This window comes from Hippoglossus hippoglossus, chromosome 19 (genome assembly GCF_009819705.1).
Source record: "Hippoglossus hippoglossus isolate fHipHip1 chromosome 19, fHipHip1.pri, whole genome shotgun sequence".
Lineage (NCBI taxonomy): Eukaryota > Metazoa > Chordata > Actinopteri > Pleuronectiformes > Pleuronectidae > Hippoglossus > Hippoglossus hippoglossus.
The window spans coordinates 16,235,987-16,259,102 of record NC_047169.1 but is presented as its reverse complement, the minus strand read 5'-3'; the positions used below and the strand labels follow the sequence as shown (position 1 = coordinate 16,259,102).

General features: G+C 42.4%; 1 protein-coding gene across 5 annotated transcripts; it reads left to right on the top strand.

Moving 5' to 3' along the window:
• Positions 1-808: 808 nt before the first annotated feature.
• kctd17 (potassium channel tetramerization domain containing 17) lies at positions 809-17,251 on the top strand. 5 transcript variants are annotated; one of them, XM_034571214.1, is made up of 7 exons: positions 809-1,257; positions 10,852-10,960; positions 11,178-11,269; positions 12,481-12,576; positions 13,725-13,850; positions 14,251-14,392; positions 16,488-17,251. In XM_034571214.1, exons 1-6 carry the CDS (start codon positions 904-906, stop codon positions 14,350-14,352), a joined length of 879 nt encoding a protein of 292 aa, XP_034427105.1. In that variant the 5' UTR covers positions 809-903; the 3' UTR covers positions 14,353-14,392; positions 16,488-17,251. The 5 variants fall into 5 exon arrangements, with proteins under 5 accessions (XP_034427105.1, XP_034427103.1, XP_034427104.1 ...); XM_034571212.1 differs by having other exon boundaries at positions 12,481-12,624; XM_034571213.1 differs by having other exon boundaries at positions 12,478-12,576.
• The last annotated feature ends 5,865 nt before the right edge of the window (positions 17,252-23,116 follow it).

Genomic DNA, 23,116 nt, shown 5'->3' with positions numbered 1-23,116 from the left:
TGTCCATGGTTTTTCCTTCAACTAAATTCAAAAATGGCGGCGAGTCTGCCGGAAATTGGATACTACCAAGCGGACCAATCACAGCTCTTGTGGTCTGCGTCTTCATGATGCATAGTTACATTTTTGGGGAGGTGCATGTCAGGGTACGGCGTAGGGCTCTGTGTAGGTTACACGTCTACGCATGGGCTACGGCGTAGCTTCAACACAGTAGCATAAATTGGGCTTTAGCCTACCTTGGTGCAACGCCCCTGTTAAACCTTGAAACCTACTCATTTTTCTTTAGTCTTGATCATTTCAGTTTAGGTGCAATATAGACTCTTTTCATGTGCAATAATCCTTAAATATCTATAATATCTCATATTTATCAATACTCATTTGCACCTTTTAAATTTGCATTGTTTTTATCCTCGTTTAGTTGGAGATTATATTGTTCATATTGTATTTATTTCATTGTATCTATCTGGTGCTTCTGCTTACATTTTAGATTCTCGTGTTCCATTTCATTGCTGCTTAAAGGTACCTCAATACTTTGTCTAGTTCCCTCTCATGTACCTCATGTTTTGGAATGACAATCAATCTTCTTGAATCTTATGTTGGAACTAATTCCACAGTGGGAGAGGTGCAGGGTTAATGGGGGACCACCGTTCCTTCTTTTTTTGACCCCTGATAAAACCCGACATTGTTTTATCTGACTGATTCAGACTCGGCTGTAGGTTTTATTTTGAAGGTTCTTCCCGGCTGTCACACCTCACTTCCTGCAGCTTGACGCGGAGGATGTGTGAGTGTGTGCGGGTGGGGGGGGCGGAGCTTGTCAGTGGCGTTTCGCGGAGAAAAGGCCGAGGCAGCAGCGGACTGTCGCCCCTCGCTCGTCTCCTGCTCGACTCCCAGCAGCTTCCTCCCCCAATGGCAACGACGGCGGCCGAGCAGCGGGAACCGGCGGACGCCGCCGCGCTGTCCACGCTCCCCGACTGCCGCGGCCACCGCAGCAACGGCAACAACAACAACAACAATAACAACAACAACAAAGACAGCGAGGCGGCAGAGAGCCCGAGCTCCGCCGGCGAGACCGAACCCGGGACCGCGTCGCAGAGCATCGGCAACGGCTCGGTCATCAACCCCACCGGGGGGAGCAACGGCAAGTGGGTCCGGCTGAACGTCGGCGGCACCGTGTTCCTCACGACCCGGCAGACCCTCCTCAAGGAGCAAACTTCGTTCCTGTACCGGCTGTGCCAGCAGCAGGACCTGCACTCAGACACGGTGAGTCCGCTCCGATTCCCGGTCACTGCACCATCCCAAGAAACAACGACCAGTATTTTAAGTAGGAGGATTAACAGCTTGAAGCACACGATTAGTGGGAGTCTGTGATGTTCTGTCTGGATTGTCAACTTTTTTATATTTTCATATTTTCACAAAGTTAACCAACACCCGATGTTCCTTTTGATTAAAAGGCATCTCTTCAACATGGCTGGCGGTGGTCTTACTGAAGGTCATGTGAATCTGGACTGATCTGTTCATATTGCCCCACAGTAACATCTCTGTAACATGACAGCGGTGGCTCTCTGGTGCGTCCCTGTGGTCAACGACCCGGACTCTGGGGTGTTCTCCATGTGTTGTGACGCTGTCATACATGTACTGTCACCTACATGTGTCGGATCCCTGTGAACTATCTCTCCCTCATGTCTCTCTCTCGGTATGAAAGGTGGTTTTGCCTGAAACTGGTTGAAGGATTTGGCTGTGATGTGTGTGCAGGTCCTGACATGAGGTAAAGCTCATCTTGGTCTGAATCTTGAAACCACAGTCCCCAGTTGATCTGGTGTGTTTATCTGCTAGGGGATCACAGAAACCCATACAAATCAAGTATAATACTGTGTGACCTGTTAACTGCACCAGTCCAAAACCACTGGTCAGGATGTGGATGCTTCCAGCCCCAGAGCAGCCATGTCGAGTTGTCTACTGACCAGCTGATTGTATTGTATGTGCAGTGTGAGGCTCTCTCGTTCTCTCTCTCTCTCTCTCTCTCTCTCGCGCGCGCTCTGTGTGTCTCAGCATCATTTTGTGGTGTGAATTCAGCTCGAGTCAGATGGATGAACACGTGCCTCCTCCTCTGCAGGGAGCTGCACAGTCAGTAGCTGCTGTACAGCTGGCATCTTATAGAGAGAGAGAGAGAGAGAGAGAGAGAGAGAGAGAGAGAGAGAGAGAGAGAGAGAGATGTATAATGTGTCTCCCAGTCACATGCAGACTGAACACACTGTAAATGGATGGCAGGACTCATAAATGATGCAGATTTCTATTGTGCTGCTTGTGTGTGGCAGAGAGTGAAGGGGGGGGGGGGGGGGGGTCTTCCTTGCAGCTGGGACTCTGCTGTAAGTGGACGTTTAGTTGCTGTTGAGTGAAAACCTCTCAGCTACGTCAGGACGGGGTCATACGGATTACACGTCTGATCATATATACTGTACGTAGGTAAATTCACATGGTGAGTGTCTTAAACTCCAAGTGCACATGGAAACTCGAGAGATATTTAAATTAGAGCCAGACCGATTTATTGGTTTGGCAATAAAAATTGGCCGATATGAGCCTTTCACGATATCACGGTATGTTCGTTTATGTGCTGAAAAACTCTTTGGCTGTTTTAAAGATTGTGTCATTATATAGTTTGTCTATAACCAAGATGTTTACAATGATCAATATAATTTTTTACAAATAATTCCGAGAAGATGTGCATTTATATCCATATCAATTAAGTTCTAATATTTATATTTAGCTATTAAAATTAATTAAATTTCACTCTCAAGCAACATTGGTAAAAAAAAGTTCAGTTTTCTGCTTTTCAGCTGTGAATGATTTCTGAATTTCTTCTTCTTTCTTCTACTTAACTAAATAGCTTTAGGTATTTTACTTTTTCTTGGACTAAATAAGATGTTTCATGATGTCACCAGGGCTTTTTCACCGTTAGCTGTCATTTTATTGACCAGATCAACATCGAATCAGAATCGTCAGTTACAGACCTTAATGGATAAAATAACCAAACATCACAACAATGTTTTTTTTTTAAATAAAATAAAAACAATATACCAGACAGAACACACATTTGCAAAAATCATTATTGCTGTATACAACACTCCTGCTTATCGATTTGCAGCGCTACATATGCTCGTCTAAAACACCCTGATAGCAGAATGTCTGGCATCGGGGTGTTCATCTTCCAACAGTGTCACCAGTGTCACATGACCATGGCTTCCAGAAAAGAAACCTCAGCTGATGTGATGTGACAAAAACAAAAATAACCTCCAAAATCACAGTTTGGAGGTTTTTTGCTCGACCACAGCGATGACTGTTCCCCTGCCGCACCGCCCCGGCTCCTGTGGAAAGAAAACTCCCATGTGACCTTCAGCCGCGACCTGACAGTAGCTCCCTCTGTGATGCCTGAAGACACACAGTCACACGCTGAATCCCTTACACACGTACTCAAACACACACCTACATCTCCTCCCTTCTGTTGCTCCTTCCTCGCAGCTCTTTCCACCGCTGTCATCGTCGCGCTGGCGCTCTCGGCAGCAGACTCACCCTGAATGTTTACCGCACGCTCGTCCTTTTCTCATCTGCACCTTTAATTTGTTCTCTTTATCACAAACTCTCGAATCTCAGGGAGGTAATCTGAGAGGCTTAATTTTGGAGCTGTTTTTTGTCAGGCACCTCACACAGTTGTCAGAATCCATATTCATACATTAACAGATGGCACGATATAGAGAAACTTAAAAAATGATTCAGGTTATAAAAAGATTTTTGTCAATTAATCCTTGAGGTGTGTATCATCTGAGGCTGAGCTCAACTCAGTTTTTCTGTGTGCAGTTATGTAATTAAACTCCCTCACCGCTGACACAAGGAAAAATCCCTTTGTGTTTTTTTACAGGGATTGAGATTTTCACAGTCGAGTATGAAACACTGATTGCTGAAAGATTAAGGATTTTACCGAGCAACAATATTAATGCCGCTGAGGTCGATGTATGTAGATCGCCCGAAGGAAAAATTTAGTTTCGTTAGATAATCAACCTGGTGCTGATCACCAAGTCACAAGAATGATTCCAGTAGAAAAGTGAAATTGTTTTTTTTTTTATTCAGCGCTTTTCCGTCAGAAGCCTCATGATGAATGCAAAGCATTTTTCTTTGAATCAATGACACCCACTGATTGTAACAGCTGGGAGTGCACATGAGCATGAATGATAGGACAGATTGGGTTCGCAGCTAACCAGGAAGAGGAATCTGTCATCCGTGAATGTAAAATTCTTCAAAAGGCAACACAGACGTAACATCATCTCACTTCTGAAGTAACAGTCCTGTAAACGCATTCAAATTAGTGTTACAGAACGACCGATACAGGAGGCTTAAGGTCAACCATGTCATTTCATCAGCTGACTATAGACACATCAAATAGTACAACAACAAGAGCGGCTCCACAATGGGAAATCAGTTTGGTGTTACGTTCGTAACCTCTGCAGATCAGTGTTTCATCACAGAATTCACCTGAAACCACCTCCACTAAAATTATGGAAAATCAGAAAACCCCTCAGTAGAGCGAGTCCTGCCACCAAGGCCAAACAGTTCAATCAAGGTGCACCAAATTTCTAAAACTCAAAGAAACCAGTCCCCTAGAGATGCCTGTTTTTTTACAATCAAGATCCATGAATTATTTTCTGGGAAATAAATGAAAAAGTTAAAAAACTTGCAATGTTAAAGAAAGTGAAAAAGAAAAGCCTGGATCTGCACATCCTTCCACCAAGTTTCATGCTAATCCACCCAGTAGTTTTTGTATAATGCTGCTAACTAACAGACAAAGAAGCAAATGCAGAGGAACACATAACCTCCTTCGCAGAGGTAACAATAAACACTTTTATGAAAGAAAAAACACATTTATATGGACACCAATATTCCGATATAACCTGATTGAGACAACAGTCTGAATAAGACAGTTCCATGTCAACAGCATATTCGGATCACCTTAACCTGAATAAGGTCATATTTAGAATAAGCAATGATCAAATTCCAACATTTGGAGTATTCTGACCTTAGTTGCATTATGTCAACATGTATGCATGTCTTAATTGCATTATAGTGTCCTATTGGACTTTTCATAGCATCTTGTGGCATCACGATACTGCAGTTACCAACTGCTTGATGACTAACGCCACAGGTTCAAGGGTGAACAAGTTAGCTGGTGCTACAAAGAAGTGAGAGTAACCATAGTTTTGCTACATGTTTTTGGATGGGCGCAAACATTGCGATGGCAATATTATCAAAACTGTTGCGTTAGAACCCTGGACTGTGACTTAGTGGACCACTTAGTCATATCAGACTATGCTCTGTATCATGTTAACACGAATATGAGTGGAATATTCTAGACAAGACCTGCTAAAAAAGTCATTAGGAAACACTCACCATTGAAATATGGCAATGTTCCTTATTGATATCAGGAACAATAAAAGGAACACCCACGCAAAGATCCTGCCCTTAAACCTGACTTGGAAAAAGTATGACGTGTCTTTGAAAGGGTTCATTGTGTTAGAATACTGTGTTAGCCAGCAGACACCAGGCTGAACTCAGCCATCACAGTTTTCTTGTTGAGGACACAGGGATCTGAAGCTGCATATGGGAGTTCAACCTGTGTGTTTTCTTCTTTCACTCAGGAGAGAAGCTGAGTTTATCCACACTGGAGTCCCCCCCCCTAATCTGCTGGGGTTAGCGTGTCTCTGCTCAGGGGTTCTGGGCTGTTTTACACACACACACACACACAACACACAACACAGACTGTCTGGCTGTGTATGACTGCTTTAATGAGATTACTGGCACCTCGGCTGCCCTGCCCCCTCACTGAACCAAACCCAGGGCTCTCTGCGGCTCATACCACCCGAGCTAACCTCATGCCATCCCAAGCCAATTACACGATGTAGCAAACATTCAGCTTTGATACTTTTGCTGAACAGGTTTAGCAGGGCGGGTGATTGTGGCCGACAACCACATGATCGTATCATCACAGATTTGTGACTATTTGGTTAACATTAAATATCAAAAGAATTGTACAGGCAGGTTTTGAATGTTCTGGAGTTCGGGTCACGTGTACGATTTTTGTTTATTTTTTTTACTTTAAAACTCAGCCTGAATTCCACCAACATGTCTGGACTTCTGTGGGCTATGTCGAATATGAGGCGTTGGCAGGGACTGGGAGTATTGAAAAGATGCAAGAGCCAAGTTTTTTTTATATGAATAAATAGCGCTGAGTTGTGTGGACTTGTCTCTTTGTTACCGTCAGCTAGCTTTGAATTACCTTTTGGACCAAATAATAGTTTTAGGTGTTTAATTGGAATCTGGGGATGAATTTCATAATCCTTTCTCAGTAAAAAATAAAATGTTGACATTTATAATCCCTTAACCATTTTGCAGTACTTAATTAATCAGTACAGATGAAGTTACTGTGAGGTATAAAGATCAACTTTACTTGTGTATAAATTTGGTTGCCAAGAGATTGTGCCTATTTAAATAAACATTGGAGAATTTCACTTTGGACAAAGATATGTATGTTGAGTTTTTGCAGTTCAGCATGTATACAGGTAGCATATCGAATAATTTCGCAAACCAAATCCCCCTGTCCCCTCTCTTATCTTCCCTCCCCACCCTCCCGGATCCTCTGGGTTTAAATAAAGAGTTACATAATCAAATGTTCAAAGATACACACATACACGCAAAAAAAAACCTTTGAGCCGATCAGTTTTGGTTTCACATTGCATTTCAGGGAGGGCACTAATTACTTTTTTTATAGCAACCAAACGAACCAAAACATGGTTCAGTTTGATCAGGACCATGGTCCGTTGGTACCTTTCACACCTGTTAGTTTGTTTCGGACTAAACTGAAAAATCTGAAATGGACCAAACAAGATAGCGTGAAAGCGCCCTTACAACCTCTCAAATGTATTTCAAAGGCACTGTCCAAGCACCACACTTTTATAAAGAGGCCCCTGTGTAGTTCTTTTAAATCCACTGAGCTGTTCACTCCACCCACCAAGCAGCAGAGACACGTATCACTAAATGTGTTTCTCAGTGCAGCGCAACAGGATGCCTCCTACATCACAAAATGTCACCGACACTGACAAGTCGTTGGTTCAGCCAGACCATCTGTGCTGCCTGGAATGATAAATGAGGCTGGTCCCTAATTAGAAATCACACTCTTTTCCAGAGTTTTTCTCCCAGCTCCCGCCCCCTTTTAGCTGAGAATTACATAATGTGTGTAAATAATCACTGCATCTACATCACAATGCATGTGTAATAGTCACACAACACTAATATAATGTTATAAATCACTGTCTACAGAAGCTATTTTGATTGAAAATTGGAAAATTATTCTTGCTGAGTTATTGTCATGGCATTTTGTTGACGTCAGCCATATTGTCTGTGTGAGGAAAGTGTCTTTCCCCAATGTAAAATTTCAAGTATCAAGGCCAAGGACAATCGGATGCTCTCATTGACAAATCATTGACAAAAGAAATGAAATAGCATTTTCCAAGGTTCACTGGGCATAATTTTACAGTAAGCAAAATCCAAGCCCAGATTGATTGATGAATATTGATTGGATGAGATTAATGAGTAGTTGCCATGTTGACTCAAGCAGAAAATTGAACAACTGCCCTAGTTCCTCTTGAATCTGTCTGTCATGTGGTAAATCATTCCCAAATGAAGCTGCAGAAGTTAAAAGTTGCACAATAATGGAGCCGGTCAAATCAAGCTACATTAAAAAAATTGCAAAAAATAATACTCACAAACATTTTTGCAATTGTTATGTTTTTCGCTGTCAGCTCTAATGTTGACACTAGCATGAAGCAGAATGCAGGCTTTGTTTGGTTATTGGTGATCGGTTATTAGCTATTGGCTGGTGGTTGTACTTCCTTTACCACTTCAGGGAAATGATCTATAAACCATTAACTCACCAACTAGTTGTTCCTGTCCTCTTGGCAACTTAAAAGTGTATCTAAGAAGTCACTACAGCTACACACTGAATTCAAAATATCTCTTAAACTCCAAAATGTCCTTACTGGTTCGGTGGTGATTAATGTTGTAATCTTACATTAAGGCTGCCTGGGATGGAATATTGAACTGTAAGCAACATATATGTTCAGTGAACTGTCACAACCATAGGCTATATATAAAGATAGACGACACGTCTCCACGTTCTCCCCCAAAAAATTAAGCTTAACTATCCAGAATATGGGTTTTTCATGTCATATTAAGGCAGAGCAGGAGTGTTCATGGTGTAGAGACGTGGTATCAAGGTCCCGCCGATACATTCACTCAACCAATCAGCTGTCAATCATGGTGCTTCACCCCAGTTTTATAGCATCAAATAACTTATTAAAACCAAACTTTATACAACAAGCTCTGAATGGAATTTGCTTTGGTGAATGTAAATACATTTGAGGGGGACTTTCCCAAGACAAAGAGATTAAATGATGACACATCAGAAAGCCTCCACAACCAGCTGGTTTTGTACTCTCGTATGTGTGTTGGTTATGATTATGTTGTTGTTGGTCAGAGAAGCCAAAAAGAGAAGAGCAAGAGAAGAGGGTGACCGGAAGAAGTTTGCAACCAAGAATGTTGCAGATACGCTGCTGGGGATTAAGCTCATCAAATGGATTATTTTAAAGTCAATGTTCTGCAGCTGCTAATGGGCCTGTCACAATGAATAACTACTGAGTGTGAGTGTGTGTGAGTGAGTGTGTGTGTGTGTGTGTGTGTGTGTGTGTGTGTGTGTGTGTGTGTGTGTGTGTGTGTGTGTGTGTGTGTGTGTGTGTGTGTGTGTGTGTGTGTGTGTGTGTGTGTGTGTGTGTGTGTGTGTGTGTGTGTGTGTGTGTGTCTCAGAGAGAGATACCTCTCACACTGGGGAAGCTTTCTCCCAGTATTGTCATGCGCACACTGTCAAGTCAAGTCACGTCAATGAGGCATCGGCCTCCTCCTCTGCAGCTCTCTGAGTGTGTGTGTGTGTGTGTGTGTGCGCGCATCTATGCTCTATGCTACAGTGACAGCTCTTCCACATTTAAATCATAGTGATTTTAAAATGCTGACATACAAACACACACTGTACTTTGTCTATCCAAGCTGCTTTCGGCCCTCACATCCCATCTCTCCATCCTACTCATCCAGAGCTGTACAAGTGCGTCTGCCCTCCATTTCTAACAGTAGGTTATTTGCTGCAGGCCTCTTTATCTTTGGGCTTGTTTGTCCTTTCTCCTCTACTCCATTTCTCAAAGTGCCTCACGATCTAGGTTCACTCTGGGTTTTAGGTGTCTTCAGCTCATGTCTCCCATTGGGAACACCTTGTCTGAAGCTCACATTGGCTGGACTTGAAGTGTTACAGACAAAGGGATTCCTGGCAGCCACTTGTGTCAGTAGGAAATAATTGTGTGAAGCGCTTAACTTGATCACTTAAGAATCATGCACCCTTTTTTCCAACTTTCATTACCCAGTATCTTCCATACCTCTTTTACACCAAAATTAGCAGGTATACATGCATTTTTACATTTTTTTCGCAAATCCGTTAAAATATTGCAATTGACTCATTTCCCATTGCCAGTCGAGGAGTTTGCCTTTCTGTATTTTTTTTTACCCGTCATGTTTGAACTCACAAACGCACTGAAAACTCAGGCATCCTGTCTCCTAGCTGTCTTGTTTCCGTCACTGCCAATCAGAGCCGGAGCCGATAAAACACGACAAAAACTACATGCACTAAAGTCTAGACAGCTCTACTGAACCATGTGTTGTTGACATATCATCAGTAGATGCAGCCAATGTAAATTTTTCATACAATTCCCAACAATTCCTCCTTTTCTGCCATCTATAGCCATAATCTCATAAAAGCCTGCATGTTTTTGTTTAGATTTATCCAGCAGCTGTTGTTTTGTGAATCCAGCTCTAAAAGGAGACTCTGCTTCAAGCGATCATCACGAGGATGAACAGAGTGTGTGTGTGTGTGTGTGTGTGTGGGTGTGGGTGTGTGTGTTGGTACTGTATGTTGGAGGGGTAATGGTCATGACATAACACCCAAGCAGGCTTGGCAGAAGCTCCCTTGAGGTGGGAGAGAAGCACACCCACCGCTGAATAACCAAAGTTGCCAACAAATGCGCTGGAGCTCCAGTAACTTCTATGTCCAGTGGCAGAAAACTCTGGTGGCAGGAAGATTTCAAGGGAAGTACAGATGGAAGAAACAGGGTTTCATGGCAAATTAGGAAAATGCAACAGCCGACCCAAAAGGTCCCTTGCTTTTTTGACTACCACTAGTTTGTACACCATGCCTGTTTAAATTGAAATGTACTATTTCATCATGAAGATGTAATTTTCTAACCCCAACAAAACCTCCACTCTACGAGGGACTTTTATTTTGAAGACAAACAGTGGATCTTACTTACATCCAGTGTGGGCAGCCAGTACTGCATACTTGAGACCAAAATAGCCAACCAGGATGTTTTCTTTCTGGAGCTAGTGAAGTTTCATGTCTAAAAATAGTATATATACTACAAAAGGGGTTCATTGCTTGAGGCATAAAAGAAGGGAAGAAAGGTAGTCACCTTCTTTTTGAGAAATACCTGTTAACACACATGAATAATGCAAAACTAAAAAGTTATGAATAACATACATGACTAGAATAATATTGCATTCAATATCACCATGGTTCAGCCCAATAAAACTCTTTAAAAGTAAAAACCCAATAATAAAGAGGGTTACCGCAGTAATTACATGCTCTAAATGATTTGATTATACGGTAACGGACAATGTTGTCTTCTATCTGTCTCTCTGATTTCTCCTCTGTAACAGGATGAGTCGGGGGCCTATGTGATTGACAGAGACCCCACCTACTTCGGTCCCATCCTCAACTACTTGCGGCACGGCAAACTGGTCTACAACAAGGAGCTGGCTGAAGAAGGTCTCGCTGATTTCACTTCACTCTGAAAATACTGTGTGGCTGCACATGCCAAGAGATGGTGTTTCAGGTTTCAAATGTTTCTAGTTTAGTGAATCTGAAAATATACATTATATATGAAGATTAGATTATATGTTAGGGAAGGCCTAACAGAGCGTTGGGAACGTCGGAGCTAAAGTCTTCACGCAGCAGCTGACTTGTGTGTTTCTTCTGTCACAAGGTGTCCTGGAGGAGGCCGAGTTTTACAACATCACGCCCCTGATCAAATTGATCAAGGAGAGGATCGTGGAGAGAGACTCCAAAGCCACGCAGGTATGTGCAGAACCTGTCCAAGTGTTTTTATGATGGAGGAGTTTGCTGCTTCACACTGCACCGTCGGCTCTAACAACAATATTCTTGTTTAAATGAAACTAAACAAATACAGTGCATCATGTTTGCATCACGGTTAAGATGTACAGTTTATCACAACTGTATTAATATTCTTCAAACTTATTATATGTCCTCTTACAATACTGAACATTACGGCTCCTCCTAAGTGGAGCCAAAGAATCTTGATCGCTCCCTGGTGGCTGGCTGCAGTATAGCTCATGAATCCCATGTCCTCTTTAGTGGATGAGACATGAATCAAACTAAAAAGTACTCATTTTAGGTACTTCTCATCCCACTGATGTTTGTTCAATTGTTATTTTTTAAGGTAAGTTTGGTTTTGATTAGTTATTTGATGCTACAAAAATGGAGTCAAATGCCATGATTGACAGCTGAAACCGACTCATGATTGGTCAAGTGTGTGTTTCGGCGAGACCTCGATACCGTGACTCCACGCCATGATTGCTACTGTGCAGACTTTAGGTCTAAATGTGCAAGATGGCACACTGTCCGACTTTATGTACACTACATTCGATGGTCTTCGCCTGGATAAGCAAACATACTGCACACAAAAACTTTTATCTTTGTGAGGACAAAATGTCATAATGCATTCCCCAGCCCCTAACCCTAACCTACACCTAATTCTAACACACACACACACACACACACACACACACACACACACACACACACTATTACAGTGTAAGTGCAATGGCCTTTGGTCACTCTTCTTTGTCAGTGATTTCGCTCTTCCCTGCTTCTCTGAAGAGCCTGGCTGTACATCAGGATTCACTCTCCTTTATTTTATTTTCTCAGGACGGTTGCACTCAATATCCCACTGTCCCCTCAAACATACACCCACATGTCTCTCTATGCTTCTACTGTTCTACTGGACTTTACTTGACTTGCTCTCATCATGCCTGGGGCCAAAGCTTGTGCAAAAGTTCACCACCTCCGTGTTATGATGCATGTTGTCATGTTACATATACTGTATTTACTTGATATGGTGTTTTGGCGCCTCCTGGATGAGTTGACCTGAATTTTATTAGCCCCTCAGCCAAATGTAGTAAAGTAATATAAGAAATTTTTGGTTCCTTTTTTGAAACAACGCCCCTGGTATACATCCTCAACCCGCATCCTCTCTCATTCCCCAGCAGGTGCCCCCCAAGCACGTCTATCGGGTGTTGCAGTGTCAGGAGGAGGAGCTGACCCAGATGGTCTCCACGATGTCGGACGGCTGGAAGTTTGAGCAGGTCAGCGTGCGCACCTGCAGAAAGCCCCGCACCGGACTGCTCTGGACTGTGGGTTGGACTCACGCTGCTGCTGACCCTTTAATCTTGATCCCCTTGGCCCCGACCTGAGCCCCGCTATTTGCACTTCCAAATGAGTTTAGGACCTCTAGACTAAAGTAGATTTCGGCCATTGTCTAGATCTCGATTTATTGACCATAAGTAGCACTTTCATTTAGGAAGTCCACATTAATTACACATAGTCTCAGTGAGTCTTAAAGGTTCTGCATTTCACTTCTTGGATGCCGAAAGACGCTGGACTGCTACTGGCTCTTTACCCAGCCAGATAGGGTCCATCACCTGCAATGGTACAGTCTGAAAAAGGGGGGGTAGTTGCAACGCCATTGTCGCTTTTCTCCTGGTTAAAAATAGTAGCGGCAGGTGATTTAGAAATCTATAATGACATGCAAGTGGAGAGCCTAACAGTAACCGCCCACTTTTAGAACAGCTCTGTGATTCAGAAGTAAGTTTCCCATTCATTTTCTTCATTCAGAAAATCCTTACAACGAGATTAAGTGTGGAAACAGGCCAACCGGCTATGAGCCACAGTTATATAGATCTTTAACAGACATGTTTAGGTCAGCGTAATTATCTTTTAAGGTGATGGCACGTCGAGAGATTTTCATTCACTAACGGCCTCTCGGGCAGTGATACTTAGCCTGTTCACACTCTAGCCAAGGAATCACATTTAGACAACCCACCCCCACCCCTTCACCCTCTGTCTTACCCACTGCTTTGGCACCGAGCTCCACTGCATGCTGCACAGCTATGATTCGCACACAATTTCCTGCAGAGGCCGACCCACACTCGTTTCGCTGTTCTCTCAAGTAAGAGACGCTTCTTGTGGAGCCCACTGGAGTGTGTTACCGCAGGCTGTCCGCTGTTTGCCCCCACCCCGACCATGCATGAGCACAAAAATCGTTCCTCGCTTTAGTATGGGACTTCAAGCTCTCTCTCTCTCTCTCTCTCTCTCTCTCTCTGTCACTTTTCTTTGTCTCTCGCTGTCTTCTGTTTTCTCTGCTGTAATCTCTTAATTCTCCCCGAGACTCACTCTGTCCCCGTGTCTCTGTCCCCCCTCTCCTCTGTATATCTGTGTCTCTCTCCTTTTCTAGATGGTGAACATCGGCTCGTCGTACAGCTACGGAACAGAAGACCAAGCAGAGTTCCTGTGTGTCGTGTCCAAGGAGCTTCACACGCCTGGGTCTGGACTGGGTACAGAGCAGAGCCACAAAACGAAGGTAAAGCTCCTGTACTTCACAAGCGTGCGCGCGCACACACACACATGTATGTTCTCAGTCTTGCTACAGGAACAAGCTGTGTGTCCATGGATGTGAGTGTGCTTTGATCCTGCACTCTCCACTGAAAGCTCCAAATGTCACCCCCTCCAAATGTCATTCACAAACACATTCACTCCATCATTCACACAACTCTTTCCTGCTATTATCGACCTCTCACTTTGTCCTCCCCTCTGTCTCTCACACTATCAATCAATATTCTCTCTTTTATATGGATATATAGATATATATCAGCTTCTCACTGTCCACTCACTGACACTCATTAGCGTGTTCATTTTTTTGTCGTTTTCTGTCTTGTTCTTTTTTTTTGTGTTCTCCCCTCCGTCCTTCATGCGGAATGAAGCCGGCGGAGCTGCAGGAGGAGGAAGCAGCGAAGGATGAGGATGAGGAAGAGGAGGAGGAGGGAGGGAGAGAAACCACACCAAATGAGTGGCTTAGAGAATGAGGGAGTCATGTTGCTTTGTTCCAAAGAGAGGTGGGATTGGGTGAGGAACTGTGCGATAGATGTGCTAGTCAGTAGACCTGGTAGATTTTAGTGTGTGTGTGTGTGTGATGTCTACATAGATCGGGGGTGTTTCATGGCACTGTATTGAGTATGACCTCTAAGCTGTCCCTCTGTTGCGAAAAGATTTTCTGCAGCTCAAATTTGGCTTTGTGACTCATGGGAAATGTTATTTTCCAAATCCAGCAAAATAAACACTATCCCATATTTCTTAAAACTTATGCAGTGCCAGTTCTAAACCTGCCTGTTTGGAATGGGCTGTTTTCTTAGCCTGTGGTGATGCTTTCTCTCTGAAACTGTAACAGTGACCTGCGGTAACTGAGCCGCAGCAAGTAAAGACAGACTGCAGGACTCAGTCCACAGAACCCCGAAGCTGCACCACTGCTGCTGCACAAATAGCCGTTCAGTGTAGCTCGACTCAGAACTCAGAACCACGAACTGAAGAATCAGTTGTCATTGCCATTCTTGTGTACGTGCCATTGTTGTTATCGACTTAAGTTGATGATGGTCATCTGTTTATTAAATTCATTAATAGTGAACGTATCGTGTGTCCACATTGCACCGAAGATTATTTTTGACTACCTGAATTATATTCCAGTCACACAAGCCACTGCAGGGAAACTACAAACACTGAGCTGCAGTACTCTGCGGTGCACTGCCTACACAGGCAGAGGTGTGGGCTTGAATTCTCCTGCTATTGTTACTCTACAGAGTCTCCTGACAGTATTTTATAGTTAATGTTGAGAGGTTTTCAAATGAAGTTATCATGTGGAGCATAAGAAATGTGAACCAACGGTCATGTTACATTATCGCCCAGCCCTACTGATGAGATAAATTAATGCTGCTTTAAACAAAAAACCCTGCTGTTTTGATGCTGTCGACAGATAATTAATGTAGTTTAATCTGTGTTTCTGCAGGGTCTTCAAACGTATAAAAACGTTGAATAATCTGAATTTAAAGCCTTAAAAAGTCCTAAATGCATTAGAATGTTACACATGAGGTCTTAATTACGTGTATAGTCCCTGGTGGTCCCTCACATCTGCTGGTGGTTGACAAGTTATCATTAAATTAGAGCAGAGGCACCTCAAACGTACAAAGGGATATTCACCGCCATGTTTTAAAATAAATATTAGCACGTAATAAAATGGTAAATCTACAGGAAAGACCAACATGAAACTAATAACTGAGTCTACAAACAGTAATCAGAATTTAGTCGGCTCTACTTTGACTTTTCTTCAACAAGTAATTCTAGGACTGTATATATTCAAGGACTTCCTTTATCTGTCGTACTTATCATAAATCTTTAATTCCATTCAGTATGGTCATAAAAAGCCTTAAATTGAATTTGTTAAAACTGCAGAAACCTCGACAATCAACCACCAGCAGCTTCTCCTCCATCGTCCTTTCTGTTAAAGCAGACGTGTCCTTCTGCTGATCAAAGTTTTTACCGAGATAAAATCTCCAAATCAATAGTTGGCTCGCGTCATGAATGTTTGCTATTTGAACAGTAAATTAAAAACCTCCCTCTTCTGTGCGGTCATAAAGACCAGCAGCAGCTTGTAATATTGAACGTTTGTATACATGCACATGCTCAGTCTGGTCCAACAGTCCCTGGCACATCCTTAGAGATATTGATCGAGCGCTGCGTCTCTATGGGCTCTCATTACCGGTGCTGTGACATGAAATATCCCTGACCTTTTGGTGCAGCAGTAGTGTTAGATGTCCTTCCCAGTCTGTGTACATGCTGTATATACAGTCCAAGTGGAAAGTCACACACACACACAACACACAAAAGACACATCCTTAGACTTAATAAAACATATCAAATCAAGTTAATGTCAAAGGGCCACACACACACTTTAACACATGCAATAAGTGGCCACATCATGGCTGTGTATGTTTGTGTTTATGTTCCCAGCCATTGCAGCCATACACATCAGTCCAGTCATTTTCCGTCACCATTTTCATCACCATTATCACCATCACAGCCAAAGTTAGATTATATAATGTGTTGGGTTTTTTTTTAGATTGAGAATCTGCACTTCCTAATGTCTCTTCTCTCTTCTGTCATTTCACAGCTTTTCCAGATCCATGGGTCACGGATGTAAAATATCTAGAGAATTTTACTTATTTTCCTCGGAGGCTCATTACAACTTTCTGTACATTATGTCGTGTGTTGTGTGTCAATGGGCCGTCATCAAAAACAGAGTAGTAGCGTTTTTATCAGTGCACTGACAAAATTACAGATTACCAAAAATATTTTCCAGTGATTATTGTTAAAAATAAATCATGTGTGCAGATGTTATATTGCTAAGTAGTGGAGCTTAGTAAATTATAACCAAAGATCCAGATGAAAGCAGACTGAACCATGGTGCTTAACTAAGATCACCTTGATCCTGATTAGGTTCACAGCGAGGAGCGGTTGCTGCGTCACCGTGATCCAACCGACATCGGAGGTTGCTAATAGATCAGAATGCATCCGTTTTGTTTTCAGACATGGACTCCAGAGGATGTCCGCAGAATTGGGTGCGGACGTTCTCCAGAGTTTGCCTTTCACAAATGAACAATACAGCAGGAGATTCTCTGCCCACAACAAAACAAATCTCCGGAGCGTTAGGTGAGGGGTAACTTTTAAATTCCGCTCCGGAAATCACGTTTTTGTTTTTCGACACCAACGTTGGCCCTTATCACCAAAAGGTCTCTTGACATCTTGGTTGGTGTCTCATCCTGAGATATTTGTTATCTTTTTGCTATATTCATTTTTGCATCTGTCATGTGTTCAAAATTGTCATCAACACAACCACTCGCTTGTGGTGAATCCTGCGGTGGATCTCCTGCTGTGTTCGCAAGTTTTTACTCGGGGGCTGGCCAGAAAAAACTCTCGCTCTGACATTTATGTTCTCACACACAACCCCTCCGGAGAATGACAGGAGGTTATCCGGAGTTCAGGTCTGAAAACAGTTTGGAATTATGATATATCCTGATGTTAACACAGCTGGCATGGAGGCATTCATCAGCGATACAAAATGAAACCAATGTTCCAGCGCTTTCTTTCCTCCCAATGATGGACGCAGTTGTTCCCCAGATTTTGTACTGAAGCCTCTTATCCCTGCTGTCTTCTCGTTTGATTGCACGAGGCAAGTTTGCTCAAGAAAAAAGAATCACCATGGCTGCTGAGAAGCAGTCGCAGTGATCCCAACAGCCGCCGACTGCAAACATTTTTGCCAAGACCGACTCTTTGTCGTTAAACATGTAGGGAATGATGTTGGTATCGTAGTTATTTGTTTCCCTCAGTGTGAACGTTGGTTAACACTGGTTTGATCTCATTCTACACAGACTCCACCGCCTGTGTGTGGCTGGATCAGATCTTGACAGTGTGCACTGCATACAAAAGCTTGTCTCTCTACCTCTTTGAGTCTTAAGCCCATCTTCCTGCAGTAAACACAGGTTTGAATAAGCTCCGGCTTCGATTGGCACTGATTTGAAACATGACACCCGGGTGAACGCGCTAATTTGACTAGACAGCGAGGTGAGAGAGCGCCTCAGTTTTTGGTGCATCAGTGACGTCGAACATGATTCACCAGAAAAAAACTGAAAGACACTCACCTACTGGTAGTGAAAGTCAGGCTTTTTTGGGGGGGGTTTCCCAAAGTTAATTTTGGTGTAAAAGAAGTATTACTGAGAGATGGCCTCCGTATGCAAGTCAGCACACCTTCAGTTTGCTTTTAGGTTTAGTTTTGTGCTGTGAGTGTGAGCATTGGTTAACACTGATTTGATCTTGCTGTAAACACTGTTAGCTTAGTTTATATGGGTTTGATTGGCAGAGAGAGTCCAACAGGGCCCGGATTAGGAGCACACATACACCTCTCTACATTTCACCCTGCACCAGCTCCCTGACACATACCTGCATCACCACGTGCACGGTGCACGCTCAACAGCAGTGTCGTCTCAGTATGCCGCCCTGGCCGCGATCCACAGCCAGCTTTCAGCCCCAGCTGACAGAGAGATGTCGGCGTGCGTCAGGAAAGGCTCGAACAGAGAGAGGAGTAGAGGGTGCGTCAGGGGAGTCGAGTGTCCTCTGTCTGTGGTTGTTAGGATAAGGAGCAGCACTTAAATCCCACTATCAGCTCAGTGCAGGTGTATGGTTTAAAATAGGTGGTCGGATAACGCGTGACTTAACGATCTCTGCTGGCAAACTGTAGGAACTGCACTACATTGAGTCCCATGCACACAACTCCTGACAGCTCTAATGACTTTAAATACACCCAAGTGCAAGATAATTAATTTGTAGATGTCATTCTGCAAATTCTCCTCCCATGAGGATTTGACTGCAATCTGGAGGTGTAGTTGTTGGATGTCAGAAACCCTTACTTTAAAAAACTGTTTTATCAGTAGATATTAATGTGTAAATACTAGGGTTGTCAAAAAAACCTCTACATTTATCTAATTATAGAAAAATAATACATCAAAAAAATTACTTAAATCAAACTCACTCTATGATGTCGCTGTGATGTCATCTTCCTGTGTCTGGTCCGTCGGCGCTCTTGCTCTCGACTGGTGACAAACTATCGATTTCCTTTTTTCCCCCGCCAGTAGAAAAGATCATTAAATTCCTCACAGTCCCAAATGTCTGACGAGGACAGTGCAGACGAGGAATCAACTGATGGTCTCGTGTTGGACAAAACACAAGCACAGAAAAGGCTCACGCAGTTCACGTAGTTGAGATATTTGCAAAGAAAGACCAAGTTAAACACAAAGCACAACAGCACAGATATAGTGGCAGCGTCACATAACCTTACGTTTACATTTTGTACATTTATTATTCAATGCACTGCTTGACTTGCTTCTCACAGCAAATACTGACATGTGCGATTATTTTAGATTAATTAAGCACAAAGCATGTCAATTAATCAGATTGTTTTTCTTGACAGCCCTAGTAAATGCACTATTTAACCAAATCATCGTAGAACAAATGCTACCGTGGAAATGGGGCAATATGTCCACGCACAGTTATCTAGTTCGCCAAGCAGACGTTCCAAAAGTTAGCTATACTTGCCAAATCAGCTAAACTCGCCAACAGCTGTCTAGATACGATGGTCAACAGCTTTCAAAACATCCTGTAATGTATGATAATGAATGACTAGAATAGGAAAGCACTGTCATCCTCATTTACTGATTTACAGTTTTTAGGGCAACACCAGGATGCTTTTATGCCATAAAATAGCAGCTGGTTCACAGATTTTGGATAGTGAGAATGTTTCCTCTTTCCTTCCCGGTCCTCACCCTGAACCTCTCTTCTTGCTCTGTGGTGAGTGGATACGTTCTCCTGTGAGAAGTGTGGAACTGCCTGATAGTCACAGCTTAAATTGTCAGAATCAGGCCCAGCGAGTTCAAGAGTAATACTGAAGATCGGTCATTGAAAACCAATGGTTATCTCCAATATTCAGTGCAGTCGTGATAATGCCCATAAAAATATTTTAGACTTTTAAGTTTGGTCCATGTCCCATCCACTAATATGGAGGAGGCAGGATCTTTTACCTATACTGCAGCCAGCCATCAGCTGACCATCGAGACATTTTGGCTTCACTTTGGGAGCTGTCATGTCGTCCATCTTTACACACAAACAAATTCATTACGTGGGGCTGCAGAGGGCGCTGTTGCTCAGTTAAAGTTACATAGTGTTGCTTGAATTTACTTTAGCGAACGTTATTCCAACGTGGTTTGCTCCTTGGCCCCACTCCCTGAGGTTGGTCACCACCAGAGAGATATTTTCTACGACCACATTGAGCGTTTGCCGTCGGCACCTCATGTCGGCCCCCCCTTTGCTGTATAGCTCCTGTGTAACACTGACTGACCCACAACATGCAGGAAATACACCTGAGGCAATAAGCAGTTAGAGTGTGAGACAATCGAAAATTTAGATCGTAGTTGGAAACTTTTTTTAGTAACATTTTGATAATTGAATCTGAAAAAACATACGCAAATACAAGAATGTGTGTGTGTGTGTGTGTGTGATAAGGTAAAGTGTCTTGTCCGTTTATAGCATAGAAACAGATGTTTGGACCTTTAGGATCCTTGCAATACCTTATTAGTTGGATTAGGTGAATACAGTAAATGTAAGAATAGTGAAGATACAGTTACGCATCATGCTTACGATAATCACAACCAAGACATTGGAAGGAGGGAGAAGACTGAAAGAGACAGAGTTTTGTTCATTGTTTTGTTACTTCAGCTTTTTTCTAACTTGGATCATTCGGTGCCTTGAGGTCAAACAGATAAACTGGGCGTGTCTAAAGACTGATGTGTCACATTCAACGTAGGCGTCACCACATGCATTTTTTTAATCAGCTGTTTTAATATTTCAGTCAAAAAATGGGTCTTTCGACCACCTCCCTAAGAGTCCATTCCAGGTTTGTTCCTTGTTTGAATTTGTATATTTCTTTCAGCACATGACAATTGTATTTTTTTCAGGAGTTCAAGAGATAAAGGTGATACACACACTGAACATGCAGTGGGATGTCTTATGTTTTTTTCCCTATCAGTATTCAAGAGCGTCATCTTTCAGTTTGAGAGCAGGACCTATTGATTTCACGTTCAGATTTTGTAATGCTGTCACTCAAAACCCTGCGCTTGCACTCAAATGGCCCCTGCTTTGACAGATTTCCTGAACTCCAGCTTTAGCTCTTTTCATGCTCTCGCTGCTTCTGTGTGCGTGTGACACGTCTGCTCTCGGTTTCTCCTCTGCCCTTGGATTTTTTTGCGCAACAAGTCAAAATTCCCCAACCAATAGAATGCCAGGTGTAGTGCTGAATAATCGATGTGGGTGTGTTAACTTTACTATAACACTCCCGCATTCCACTGCCTTATAACCTCAGCTTCCTGTGGTTAGGGTTAAACCTTTGGGTGTGCGTGAAGCAAACTCATCACCTTCCAGCACAAGTCCAGCAGAAGTCCAGCACATCCCTGTTCCACATGTTAAATAAATGCAGCCCTGTCTCTTTCCATTTATTCAGCTATCAACTATGTAGTTCATTTTAAAAACGCAACGACAGGGGCTTGATGCTGGAGTGTACCGCCCCTGCTGGACTCCTGCTCCATGAAGGTGAAAAAAATCGAAGAGCAGACATTACATGTGCACAGAAAAGCAGCATGAGCGCTTGTATAATCTGTACAATCGACAAAATATCTGAGTGCAATCACACGATTTGAAAGGAAGCACATGCATGTGCAGGGTTTTGAGTTAAAGCGTTATAAAATATGAAATCACTAAATCCTGCTCCCAAACAGGAAACACCATGCTCTTGAATAAGGACGGGTGACAAAAACCCAATGTTTGAGGTAATGCTGTTTGAAGCAGCTCGTGTAGAAGGTTTTAGCTGTTTTGTATAAAACGTCATGCCTTTTTTGTACATTTGTGTTGTCTTATTTATTCTTGAGGGTTTTTTTTTAATGCTACAAAGTGAAAAGAACTTGGGCTTGAATTTTTTTTAGTGGGGTTGGGGGTTGATGTCATCTGTGGGTGGGTTATCTTTTTATGTTTCACTGACCTGATGATCTTCAACAGTTACAAAAGAAAAGTCAATCAGATTTTTGCTGAATATGTTAGATTTTAGTTCACATAAATGCTGTTGAACAGATGCCAACCCAAAAATAGAGTTGTCCTTTCAAAATACAAATGTATTAGCATTAGGTCAGTTTTAATAAACCTCGTTTGGTTTACTGGATTCACGCTGAATTGATCCACATGTACACTATTCTTTGGAGGGTTTCTGCTGTACTATAGTGTGTTTGCACATGGTATTTGAAGTGTAAAAGTCTAAACAACACTGCTCTTTTATTACTCTTTCCAAAAAAAAAAAAAACATCTTTATCTGATGCTGGAGTTCTTTTTCTGCTGTTCACCTGATGTCATATCTGAATTCAAAAAACAATGTGACATGAATTTAAGGCCTCGGATAAAACTGCTTCAACAAACACTGTGTGAACAAAATACGTCTTCATCAATGTGATTATTTAACTTCTTTTTTTCCCCTTTTTTTACTTATTGTAAATGAATGTCGCTGTTCTACAAAAATAAAACTTTGTTCTTTGGTTTGAAATAACCATTTGAAAATCGTGGTTTTTTTTGGGGGGGGACAGACATCACCACCATCCAGCATTAGCTCACAAGTTATTGTACACGGGTATCTAGTACTTACCATAGAATAACAAAGCTCCAGTAGTAGTGCAGTTGTTTCCTCAGTTTAAACACACAGTTGTCATGAGTAGCCGATCATCTTCAGAATGAACATGTAACACAATGCATTATAAAAATGACGAGTAGAGAGTACAGCTATTTGATGATAGAGCTAGTGGAGTAAAATTTTAAATAAATCTACTTAAGTAAAGTACAAATACAAAGTGAATATTCTTTGCTACATCCACCACTGCTTGTACTCTTCTTGTCCTGTGAATCAAAAATGCTCAGTATTTCTCAGGCTCCCCACAGGTTCTTAAAGTCTTGAAGAGATTCTTCTAAAACTCTAACGATCTTAGGAAAAACAACATGGAGGCACTGAAAGTTTTACAAAATACACAGTTTTAGATTATTAAAGGTTTTTAAATTCATATAGTTTATGCAGAAATAGAACAGCTGAGAAGAGTTCACACATTCAGGCTATGCTCTTGTTTAGTCGATATCGAGCTCCAGCCAGTTCTCACTGTAAAA

Coding starts and splice junctions, on each gene's coding strand:
- kctd17 (XM_034571211.1), top strand. CDS start 904: ATGGCAACGACGGCGGCCGAGCAGCGGGAACCGGCGGACGCCGCCGCG. Junction 11,270..12,477: donor GAGACTCCAAAGCCACGCAG/GTATGTGCAGAA, acceptor CTCATTCCCCAG/CAGGTGCCCCCCAAGCACGT. Junction 12,625..13,724: donor GCACCGGACTGCTCTGGACT/GTGGGTTGGACT, acceptor CTCCTTTTCTAG/ATGGTGAACATCGGCTCGTC.